The sequence below is a fragment of the Nicotiana attenuata genome, chromosome 12 (assembly GCF_001879085.1).
Source record: "Nicotiana attenuata strain UT chromosome 12, NIATTr2, whole genome shotgun sequence".
In the NCBI taxonomy this organism is placed as follows: Eukaryota; Viridiplantae; Streptophyta; class Magnoliopsida; order Solanales; family Solanaceae; genus Nicotiana; species Nicotiana attenuata.
The window spans coordinates 5,519,020-5,531,794 of NC_032000.1; the positions used below are offsets into that span (position 1 = coordinate 5,519,020).

General features: G+C 39.8%; 1 protein-coding gene across 2 annotated transcripts; it reads left to right on the top strand.

Moving 5' to 3' along the window:
• LOC109235195 (tRNA-specific adenosine deaminase 1) lies at positions 7,186–12,554 on the top strand. 2 transcript variants are annotated; one of them, XM_019401201.1, is made up of 11 exons: positions 7,186–7,401; positions 7,498–7,618; positions 8,635–8,807; positions 8,914–9,048; positions 9,854–9,967; positions 10,701–10,870; positions 10,955–11,031; positions 11,126–11,245; positions 11,525–11,612; positions 11,947–12,102; positions 12,193–12,554. In XM_019401201.1, the coding sequence occupies exons 1-10, from the start codon at positions 7,233–7,235 to the stop codon at positions 12,058–12,060; spliced, it is 1,281 nt and encodes a 426-aa protein (XP_019256746.1). In that variant the 5' UTR covers positions 7,186–7,232; the 3' UTR covers positions 12,061–12,102; positions 12,193–12,554. The 2 variants fall into 2 exon arrangements, with proteins under 2 accessions (XP_019256746.1, XP_019256745.1); XM_019401200.1 differs by having other exon boundaries at positions 12,203–12,554.

Sequence of the window (12,775 nt, forward strand, 5' to 3'; positions counted from 1 at the left end):
GGTAAGAATATTTAAGATCTATCAGTTTCCCCCTTTTTTGATGATGACAAACTTAAACAGTTATAAGGTCAGAATTAAGGCATCAGAGAGCAGTGTCAAAGAGTTCCCCCTGAGACGATGCCTTCAGTTACACAAGAACCAGTTCCCCCAATGTGGTTCCCCCTGAGTCCTATATTAGTCTTTCTTTTTCCCCCTTTTGGCATCATTAAAAAGAATAAAAGTGCAAAGAAGTCCAGCCAAGCTAACCCATGCCACATATGTGCACACAAACATGAGGAAAAATAGAAAACAAAGAGGAAGCACTAGACAAAATAAAAGAGAATGCATATTAATAAATTTTTAATATGCCCCTTCCTTTGAAAAAGGAAGAGACAACAATATTAAAAAGCACGGGAGCAGTAGCAGTAGTACATCCCAACCATACACAAAAAAAGAACAAAAACAACCACCAAACATCAACAGAAAAGAAATATCCAGAAAACTGGTCACTGAAGGTAATCTTAGGGGGCACTAGGAGGAAAAGGCTTGGAAGCTACAGCAAGTGTTTGGAGAACAAGGTCTATTCGGGCGTTGCCCGACTTTTGCTCGGCGAGCAGTTCAGCCTTCAGGTTCTCAACTTGCGCCCTGAGGTCAGCATTTTCTTGGGTCAAGCGAATCACCTCATGATTCGACATGGGAACCGCTCGAGCTTGCTGGTCTTCCAGGATAGCGTTTCGGGCCTTCAATCGACGTATCTCCTCAGCTGCACTGTTCTGGGCATTGATGAGCTGAGACACAGTTGAAGTGCTTCCTACACCCCCCATACTTCTCAATACACTCACCCTTTTCCAAGGTTGTCTGAGAGAATGTCTGTTTACGGGTCCCTACTTTACCTGTTCCTAAAGGAACCTGAAAGTTTTTGAACACTCGCGTGAGCAAGAATCCGTAGGGAAACCCGTGATTGCCGTCCTTGAAATCAACCACTTTCTGCATATGCTCAATCATTATGGCAGGCAAACTCACAGGGTGGAAACCGTCCAATTGCTCCATTAAGAATAAATCAGATTTGGAAGTGACAGATCGCCGTTCTACTCGAGGCAACAGGACTTTGTTAACCAGCTCAAACAACAACTGGTAGACGGGAAGCAGTGCTTTCTTGTGAATCTGGTCCCCTTTCTGATTGGAATTATCATTTACCACTGCATTTCGCAAGTTGTACTGGCAAACATCTCGGACACTCTTCACTCCAACTGTAGGAACTTGCAAAATTTCCCCAAGCACTTTCACATCAAATACAATGTCCACACCATTGACCAAGCCGCAAACATGGTCAGTATCCACTGGAAACAAGCTGGCAAAGAAACTCTGGACCTCCTCCTCATACACTTTGGGAGCATCCACGTAGAAAAGATGCGTCCACTGTTGAAACTCCACCATTTCCAGGAGTTGACGCATCCCGGCCATTTCTGAGATGGTGGGGTCAAACGTATGCCCCAGCAGAACTTTCTGGTGCCTCAATCGCTCAGAGCCTAGGCAGACCTCACTTCGTGCTTTCTTTTCAGAACTAGGCTCTTTAACTGTTTCATATTTGCGTTTCCTTTCCTTTTCTCCACTGATTTTACTTTTCCCTTTGGACCTGACAAGAGTGTCCTCATCTCTCACCGCCTTCTGCATTCTAGACTTGGAAGTAGACCCTTTCTCCAGAGAAACTGGCTCGGCCTTTTTCGAGAATCGCCTTACAAGAGAACCGGGTTATTCAGGAGTTCCTTCTTCCACCTCAACAACAGGGATAACTTCATCACCTACAGGTACACCATCCTTTACCAGCTTTCTTCTTTTCTTCTTACTATTTTTCTTGCTCTTTTGGAGTGCAGAATCGTAGGCCACTTTGACTTGGAGCCTGGTGGTGGGTCTCTTGATTTCAGACTCAGGGGTCAAAATAGTCCTTCGCTTACTGATGAATGCGTCAAGGGCCACATTATCAAGGTCCTCTTCATCACTAAAGTGCATCTCTGGTCCTTGAATTTCCAGTGGCACAGCATCAAACGCAGAAACAACACTGTCCTGGGGATGAGACGCCTGACCTGGGTCCTCTTGAGAGGGATTAGGTTCTCCATGTGAACCCCCAGTAGTGTATGCTACTGCATCTCCCATAATGGTACCTTCTGCCCTTACACTTTGTGACGCGTGGTTCTTGGAAACGACCTCCTGCAGTACCCCATCAGCGGATACCACAAACACCATCTTTTCTTCAACAACCGGTGCTTCCACGACCATGGAGTTGACTGCAACAATGGCGGAGGCTTTCGTGATCTCAGTAATTTGACCTTGTTCGCCACTTGAGGTTTGACTTGTGTGGCCGACAGGAGACGGGGAGAACAGAACAGTAGTTTTCGAGTTGGAAGGAGGTTGGGAAGCTAGGGAAGAGGTAACTGTAGTGGTAGGGTTGATAGAGGGTGACCACTGACTCAGAGACGCCGAGAAGTCCCATAGACGGGTCGGAGAGGGGGACAGATGATGCAGAAAGATCTGAATTTTTCTCAACCATTGAGAGAGGTGGTGTGGAGATCCTTTACCCTTTTGGGTGAAGTTAGAAGAGGGCTCATGGCAAAGAAGTGAAGAAGAGAGGGGTTTTTAAACAAGGAGAATAATTATGAAGGGAGAAGAATAGGCACCGGTTCTGAAACGGCGGTTGGGCGTGGAAAATTGTGATATTTCAGATGGAGATGGAACGTTTGAATTGAAGAGACATGACAGCTGAATCTGAAAAGTTGATGATATGGCAGCTGTATTTTGTACCTTTTAAGACGTGAATTAAGGGATGCACAGAACTACTAACCTTTTGTACAAGAACCTGGTTCTTGAGACACATTTTCGTCTTCAGGCTCCCCCTTTTTTTTAAAAATAAAAATCAATTCTCTTTTATCAGTCATGTACTGCATCTATTGCTTCTATGCTCATCATGCGTGTTTACCTGCAAAGGTATTGAAGTGAGTTAGACAGGGCCAGAAAATACTTTGAACCCATTATTTCTTAATAACATGAGCCAACTCAAAAGGAATCTGGTCCTCAATTTGGCCTCAAAAGTCCCAGCTTTACTCTGTTTCTTTCAAACTGTTCCCTACTTAGTGCCTTGGTGAAAATGTCTGCAATTTGATCTTCTGTGCTGCAGAACTTCATGCATATCAACCCTTTCTCCACATTGTCTCTTAGAAAATGATGCCTCACATCAATATGTTTGGTCCTTTTATGTTGAACTGGATTATTTGCCATGTTAAGTGCGCTGGTGTTGTCACATAGGAGGGGCACACTCTCAGTGAGAACTCCAAAATCCTCCAATTGCTGCTTGATCCACAGAAGCTGAGCACAGCAGGATGCTGCAGCTACATATTCAGCCTCAGCTGTTAAAAGAGCCACTGAATTTTGCTTCCTTGTACCCCAAGAGATAAGACATGATCCTAAGAAGTGAGCCATCCCAGAAGTGCTTTTTCTATCCACAAGATAACCTGCATAGTCTGCATCGGCATACCCAATTAGATTAAAATTGTCACCAGGTCTTGCGTTCCTTTGAGATATCTTAGTATTCTTTTAGCTGCCTTCAAGTGAGATTCCTTAGGATTTGATTGAAACCTTGCACATAGCCCCACGCTGAAAACAATATCAGGTCGACTAGCAGTGAGATAGAGGAGAGACCCAATGATGCCTCTATACATAGTTTGATTCACAGGAGTTCCAGCTTCATCCATGTCCAGTCGAGTGGCAGTTGCAATGGGAGTGTCTATCACCTTCGATGCTTCCATGTCAAACCTCTTCAGAAGTTCCCTGATGTATTTTTGCTGACAAATGGAAGTACCTTTTGAAGACCGTTTTACTTGAAGACCCAGGAAGAAGTTTAATTCTCCCATCATGCTCATTTCAAATTCACTTCCCATAAGTTTTGCAAACTCTTCACACAGCGAGTCAGTCATTGCCCCAAAAATGATATCATCAACATAAACCTGAACAATGAGCAGGTTCCTTCCTCGTTTCTTTAAGAAAAGAGTATTGTCAATTTTCCCTCTCTTAAAACCATTTTCTAAGAGAAATTTTGACAATCTTTCATACCAAGCTCGAGGATCCTGCTTTAGCCCGTACAGAGCTTTGTCCAGCTTGAACACATATTCAGGGTGCTCATGACATTCAAACCCTGGGGGTTGCTTTACATAGACTTCTTCCTTAAGGATTCCATTCAAAAATGCACTTTTGACATCCATTTGGAACAAGGTGAATTCCATATGAGATGCAAAGGCGATTAAAATTCTGATAGCTTCCATCCAGGCCACTGGAGCAAACGTTTCATCATAGTCAATCCCTTCCTCCTGATTGTAGCCTTGGACAACTAGCCTTGCCATGTTTCTTGTGGTAATTCCATGTTCATCGAGCTTGTTTCTGAACACCCACCTTGTTCCTATAATGGTTCTATCTGGGGTATGGATACCAGGTGCCACACACTGTTTCTCTCAAACTGGTGCAGTTCTTCTTGCATGGCGGTAATCCAGTCTGCATCTTTCAAAGCTTCCTTGATGTTTTTGGGTTCTATCTGGGAGAGAAACGCTGAGAAGGCAAGTGAATTTCTGGCGTTTGACCTGGTTTGTACTCCAGAGTCTAGAGGAGTGATGATGTTGTCTATAGGGTGAGACATTTACTGTTTTCACTATCTTTTATTATTCTTTTTTTATACTATTACTAAAGAAAAATTAAATTGTGTACCAGTTAAATGTAACTAATACAGCCAAAAAATATTAACTAACATATGATACCACTATAGTATATAGCTATACCAACAGGGTATACAATTGTACGCAAAGAGTTAAAAAAAATTTAATTGAATTATGTGAGTAAAAATTTCAAAAAATTCTGAAAAGATCTAATTGTAAGAGTATACCGTTACATTATTATCATACTATAATATATATTTTTTTTTTGCATTTTCAGTTTGCCCCTCACGCTGGGTAAAAGCTTAAAGCAAATTAAAAGGGAAAGGACAAGTGAATTTACGTGTAATAAGTATACTATTATAGTATATTGTATATTATTACAACATACTGTTACAGTATATTGCATATTATTACAGTATACTATAATAGTATACTGTTGCAGTATAACTATATACTCCTATAGTATATTGTACACTGTAGCGGTATACTATTAGGTAACTGTGTTCTTCTTCGATTATTACAATATACCGTTGCAGTATATTGTAAACTATAATAGTATACTGTTGCAGTATAGTTATACACTCCTACAGCATATTGTATACCGTAGCGGTATACTGTAGCTGTGTTCTTCTTCGATTTTCAACTGAATATTTCGATCTCAATCACCTCAAATCAGCTCCAAATGCTATCAAATTTCAAAATGAACTTCCAGAAGGTACTACAAGCAATATTTAACAACACCCACTTTGAATCAAACAAGAAATCTTCAAAATAAAATTTTTAAATTCAAGGGCCAAGGCAAGAGCAAGAGCTAGGGAAAGAACAATCAAGGTGTAAACAAACTAAAAGTTAGTATAAATCGATCAAGACTAATTTTGGAGAAGACTGTAGATCTCTTGTCTTAAAATATTACTCCCTCATATTAAGTGGCCTTGGGAAATTAGCTAATATGTTTCAAACAGAAAATGGTAACAGATCATTTGAACACGAAATCTCAATTCTGTGGGACAAAAGACTGATCAGAGAATTGTTGGCCAAGGACCATATTCTTGTTGTATTGATGAATATTTATGAAAAGTAATCTCCTGTAGTAGTACAAGAAGGCGTATACAGTTGGAACTTGGAAGTTAGAAGGTGCCGGGTAAATAGTTTGGCCCCATGGGTAGGAGTAGTAAATAGTTTGGGTCTGGGCATTAAAGGGTAAATAGTTTAGAATTAGTGGGTATAAAGTGAGATTTCTCTTCTTTTTTTTGCAAAGCGGATATAAGTTAAATTGGGACCCAAAAAAAGGGTATAGATACAAATCCCCCGAAAACATACAACAACAACAACAACAACAACAACAACAACAACAACGATCCAGTAAAATTCCACTAGTGGGGTCTAGGGAGGGTAGTGTGTACGTAGACCTTACCCCTATCCCGAAGGAGTAGAGAGACTGTTTCCGAAAGACCCTCGGCTCAAGAAGACAAAAAGATAAAAGGGGACAATATCAGTAACATCACAGAAATAATATGAAAAACAGGAACAACATGCAATCAAGAAGAAAGATACAAAGCAAAAGCGAAATAATATACCTACCAGACTAGACTCACAAACTCATGACATAAGGTAAGACTCAACTACCTCCTACCCTACAACCCTAATACTCGACCTCCACGTGTTCCTATCAAGTGCCATGTCCTCGGAAATCTGAAGCCTCGCCATATCCTGCCTAATCACCTCCCCCAATACTTCTTAGGCCGCCCTCTACCTCTTCTCGTGCCCTCCACAACCAGTCGTTCGCACCTCCTTACCGGAGCATCTGGGCTTCTCCTCTGAACATGCCCGAACCATCTGAGCCTCACTACCCGTATTTTGTCATCAATGGGAGCCACGCACACCTTCTCCCGAATATCATCATTCCTAAACTTATCCATCATAGTATGCCCGCACATCCACCTCAACATCCTCATTTCTGCTACCTTCATCTTTTGGATATGTGATTTCTTAACCGGCCAACACTCAACCCCATACATCATGGCTTGTCTAACCACCGCTTTGTAGAACTTACCTTTGAGTATCAGTGGCACTCTCTTGTCACATAATACTCCAGGTGCTAACCTTCACTTCATCCATCATATCCCAATACGGTGTGTGACATCCTCGTTGATCTCCCCTCCGCCCTGGATAACCGACCCAAGGTACTTGAAGCTGCCTCGACTCGGGATGACCTGTGATTCAAGCCTGACATCCACGCCCACTTCCCCTTGCTCAGCGCTGAACTTACACTCCAGGTATTCCGTCTTCATCCTGCTAAGCTTGAAACCCTTAGATTCAAGAGCCTGTCTCTAAACCTCCAGCCTCGTGTTAACACCGGCTCGCGACTCATCAATCAGAACTATGTCACCGGCGAATAGCATGCACCATGGCACATTCCCGAAAAAAATGGGATATTAAAATTTTGAGGGGGCTATAGAGGTCATTTTCTCAACTTTTAAAGGCTTCGGCTATTCCAAATAAGGCCCAAGCGAGAAAACCTTCAGTCTACTACTCTACTTCACACTTACTGAAAATATGGACGCCACCGGAGAACGGACGGCGGGTCCGACACCGGAGAAACCGTGGGGAGAGAAAGTATCAGAAGCAGTTCTCTCAATATACCGGCGTTTGCCAAAGAAAGGAAAACCTCAGGGTCGTGAAGTCACTGTTTTGGCTGCTTTTCTTCTCTCTTCACCTTCCCAAGGTCCCAGAAAAGTTGGAGTCATTTAACTGTTGAAATTTTCGAATTTCTATAGTTGCTATTTTTGCTGGAGTAAACATAATTGTTTATTATTTGCAGAACTGAAAGTGATATCAGTGGGAACGGGGACGAAATGCATAGGGCGTTCGCGACGGAGCTCGAAAGGCGATGTTGTGAATGATTCTCATGCTGAAATTATCGCTAGAAGAGCTCTACTTAGGTATTTTTTTGTGCTCGTTTTTCCATTTGCTGAATTAGAGGAAATCAATGTTACTTTCTCTGTTTTAAAAAGAATAATCTTTGAAGTAGGAAGATCAAAGCATCTCATTGAATTGGATTTTTTAGAATTTCAAAAAAAATCTATGTACTATCCGAAATTGATCAACTTTAGCCTTTGTTAAACTTTTGGTTTAATATTACCCATGTCGTTAGGAAAAAGTTTTGTTTTTTGCCCTTGACCTCTAATGAAGCTCCAACTAAGGATAATGTTAAACCCTAGTCCAAAGTTCAGGGCTAAATTTGGACCTTTTTCTCTTGAACAATTTAGACACGTGGAATCTATCCATTTCACGCCGGAGCTTTGTCAATGGAAAGAGCAAGTACAAGATGGTTTGCTAACAGCGAGGGTATTAGGCGACCAAAAGTGTAACTGGAAGCAAAATTAAGCAATTTCGGATGGTACATGGAAATCTGGACCTTTACTCCACATATTAAATTTGAATGTTATAATTGCGTGCAAGAATAAGTTTCAATCATGGACGCCTACTTGTTTGAGTTGTATCAAACAATTCTCATTTTTCATCGTGAGACCATCCATCACCAACTGACCATACTTTGGCATATCAGCATAATAAGTTGACGGACTATATTACTAGGTCTTGTATTTAACAGCTAAAAGGGAATGGATTTTAAAGGGACTGGAAATAATATGTTTCCTCTCATGTTGTCTGGTAATATGGGAAGGGGCCTTCTTACAATTTCGGATGAACCTTGGTCCTCCTACCAGTCCACTCTTCACCTTTAGCAGAAGCTGGTCTTTGATTCTATTCACAGGAAGTGATAGACCTTTCATTTCAGCTCAAAGAAATGATATTTCTGGAGTGAAGATGAAAGTCTTAATTCTAAGATTTCATGACTTTGTGCATGTGCTGCAGTGCTAGTGTCTGTTATGTGAGTGTTATATATTGAGTGATCAAGGATATGTCTAGGTGTAAAGATTTTTTTTGATCACACCAGGTACTTGTATTCAGAGATTCAACATGTTTACAGTACTCTTGATAGCAATGGAAGTGTATTATGTGACGATGTGGCAAACTTCATGTTCCATTTGGAGAATGATGGTTTAGGACCAAAGAGATTGAAAATGAAACAGGGGTGGCAGTTACATTTGTACATATCACAATCACCCTGTAGGTAGTGGTAGCCTGTTATCAGTTTTAAAGCCCATTCTTCATTTTCATGTAAGACTAGAACTCTCTATTTTTCGATTTAGTTATTGTGCTAGCTTCTTTGCAGGTGGAGTTGCTTCATCTAATTCAGAACGCTCTTCATTGTGGGATAGTCCTTCAAAGAAAGGGGACATGATGTGCTCATCTATGCAACATAGTTATTCAAAAGGGGAGTCATTGGGATATACTACAACGGATGATGGTATGACCATATTAGTAACATTGGGTATAGCCAGTTCCTGTAATGCCTTTTGTGCACCCCTCCTTGTCATATAAAATCTGTTGAGTCATTTGTTACTCAGATTTGTTGACTCAGTTACTGTTTAAAGTAATCCCAAGTGGGGGTAGAATCTTCATTTATTTAGATCTTTTTTGCTAGAGTGCTTAATGCTAGCTTTGTTCCCCGGTCAGGCTGAGTTGGTTCCTGAATGGGCATGCATATTAAGGCAAGATCAGCAAGGTGGATCCTTAGATCAAGACTCCAAGCCTGGTCGCAAGTCTATAGCCCAGTTCCACTCTGACCACCTTCAAGCACTCAGTTCATATATTTTGTTCTTTCTTTCTACATCTTTTGGCTGTTCAAGCTCAATCCATAGGGCTCAATATCCAGTCCAAACCCCTATCTTTTGTGGGCTGTCTTTATGGGTTAGTGGTCCTTTTTACCCGTATGAACTGTTGTCACCCGCTCTTTGAACTTATCTTCTTCCTTGTGAGGTACTATGTTAGAAATTACTTATAAAAAAAAGTACTATGCTAGAAATTCACAAAAATTAGTAGTCTTAAGACTTTTCGCCAATCACTAGGTCCTAAATAGTGGTTCATGTGTTGTATGAGAATAGATTTAGGAAACCCAAAGTGCTATCTTCCCCTCATAACTTAAAAGCAAGTAAAAAACTAAAAAAGAGGAGGGAGGGAAAGAGAGAGAGGGATTGAATGATAAGTAAATGGCCGTCTCTCATATCTGTTTATTCTTTTCTTAAGAATAATTTCAGATTTTATCCTTTCAGGTTGTTGTCCCGTGGCCTTTGGCACAGTCTTGCGAAAACCTGGCCGTGGAGATACAACTTTGTCAGTCAGCTGCTCTGATAAGATTGCCCGTTGGAACGTGGTCGGTGTACAAGGTTCCTTATATTTCCTTTTGTTAGATATGCTTTCGGTAATTAAACATCCAAAGCCAATGAAAGAAACCTTTAGAAATAACTAATGAGGACTGACGTATATAGAAACTGTTACCTTTCTCAGAATTTTTGAATAGTGTAGAAGCTGTTATAGCACAAGTTCCTTATCGTGTTCTAATTTTTTTGTTTTATATTGTACACCGATAATTGTTTCTCTAGATCTACTAAACTGATGTGTTAAATCATCTTTCATTTCATTTAGTTATTTGAGATTAGCAGCTATATGAAAGTATCGGATGTTTTACTAGATTGATAATCGCTGTAAATCCCCATCTTTCGTGGAGTTTGGATTATTATGAATTCCCATTAAATACCTGCATGTTACTAACACATACAGTCTTTTCAATAAAACACATGGGTACATCTGACTATTCAATATGCAATGGCATGGATGGTCTGTCGTCTGTTTCGTGGGATTGCAAAGTAGTTGTTGATGTATAATCATATGCTTTGCGAAGACTTCCTCTTTAGTGTGCTTTGAATATGTCCTGTAACAAAAAGTTTCTATTTAGAATTTTCTGGTGATTGTCAGTGTTTTTTACTTCAAGCCAGTGATTATATTATTATTTTTATTATTACAGGAGCTTTGCTTTCTTACTTATTGGAGTGATTATTTAGTATTTACCGGAAGTTCTATGTTGTTTCTACTTTCAGTCAAGTACCATTCTTGTTGCAGGAGCTCTACTTTCTTACTTCTTGGATCCAATTTATATCTCTTCTGTGACCATTGGACAGTCCCATATAGCTTCTAAAACCTCCATTCTTGAAGTTGAAATTATGAGAGCTGTATATGAGCGGATCTTACCACTGTCCAACAATTTAATCGATCCATTCCAAGTGAAAAAGGTTTCTGCACAATTTGATTTAGTCGTGCTTCTTCATCTTATCATCACTGTATATATGTTACATTTCTTCCTTTCCCTTTTACAGCCACTTGTCTTTGTAGCGCCAACTCCACCTGAGGAGTTTCAACATTCTGAAACTGCTCTCACCACTTTAACTTGTGGGTAGGTTTCACAGTATATTCCTTATTCCAGGTGAATAATCTGTTGGTACTTGCTTTTCTTTTTTTCTTCTCAAAGAGCGTATTCTGCTTTCAAGTTACTCCATATGCTGGAACAAGTCTGGGTTGCATGAAGTCATACTTGGAACCACTGGCAGGAAGCAGGGTACTTCTGCGAAAGGCGCATTGTCTCCTTCCACTGAGTCTTCTCTATGCAAGTAAGCTCATCAAGGAATAGATTTTAGAAAAATTTGTAGCATTGTTAATGCTATGAATCTTCATTTTCATGGGGTAATATTTTAGAAATTCAGTCTGATGCTTAGTAAGGAGTCGCACAATTTGTTAATTTTACTAAATTAATGTGCAAATTGTGTTATATATAATGTGCTTTTAGTATTTTGTCCTTTCTGACGTTTAAAAGTTTGCATAGGCTTATCCATGGTATGTGGAAATATCTTGTAAGTTGTTGGAAATAACATCTACTATAATCATTTCAGGAAGCGCTTTTTGGAGTCCTTCTTATCACTATCACGTAATTGCTTAAGTGAACATGCTTTTGTTGAGAGCTCTTATCGAGAACTGAAGGTGACATGTTATTCTTTTTATAGAAATATTTGCATATTTTACCAGAAAAATATTGATATTTACATTCTTATGTGATAACTTTCTTATGTTTACTTTGGGTGAACTAAAGAGACTAATATTTCCATAACAATAAAGGTGGCATGCAGTTGTTTGGATACAAATACAAGCATATATTTCCTTCTCAAAAAAAAAAAAAAAAAAGAAAATGCATATTTTCTAATGTGATAACTTATACTGTTCACTTTATGTGAACTGAAGAGACTAATATTTTCGTAGCAATAGAGCTAAATCAGCGGAAACAGAGCGTTTCACCGCTTTCTTCTATCGTTTGCAGGATAAGTCGAGAGAATATAATTTAGCTTCAAAAACCTTTAAAGGCAGTTCAAATTTCAAGAACTGGTTTCTGAAGCCTCAAGATTTTGAGATCTTCTCATTTATGGCTCCGTGAAGTGAGTTGCTGCCCAAGATACGTTGCATGACTGAAAATGAGGTATAACATCGTTAATGTGTAAATTGGTTAAGTTTATTGCAAGTGATTCAGAAGATATAGTTTGAAAAGAAATTGAAAAAAGCAAGATAGTGCCTTGCAGGTACAATGGTGGATTTGTGAATGTATTTGATGGTTGAAGAGTTGAACATGGGTCGCGGGTCATTTTGGAGCGGAGGCTGATAGTATGAGCCCAAATCCGGGTGAACACCTTCATTGAATTGACAGGGGAATAGGCCAAATTACGTGACGTTTTTTTCAGTTTAGCGCTCTGTGAAGTTGTTTGACAGGGGAATTAGTTAGGTTTCTTGCAAGTGACTTCAAATTTCTTCCCCTGTTATTGAAGGGATCACCGGAAAAATGAAAATCTGAGCCCTAATGAATTATGCATGTCAAAGGATGCTGTCACCGCGATTTGCTTTATACTTATGCTGTCTCTATGATTTGCTTTATGACTACTTTGGGCAGTGCTTCAGTGGCAGACCCAATATTTTGTGCAAGCGGGTTCAATCTTAGAAGTACATAACTTTAGTTGTAAAATAGTAGTTGTCAAGTGGGTTTAAATAAAATATTTATACAAAATTTACGCAGTTTAATCGTAATTATTACATATACACAGTATTATTTTTTGATGAAGCGGGTTCACTTAAACCCACTTGCCACCACGTGCGTCCGT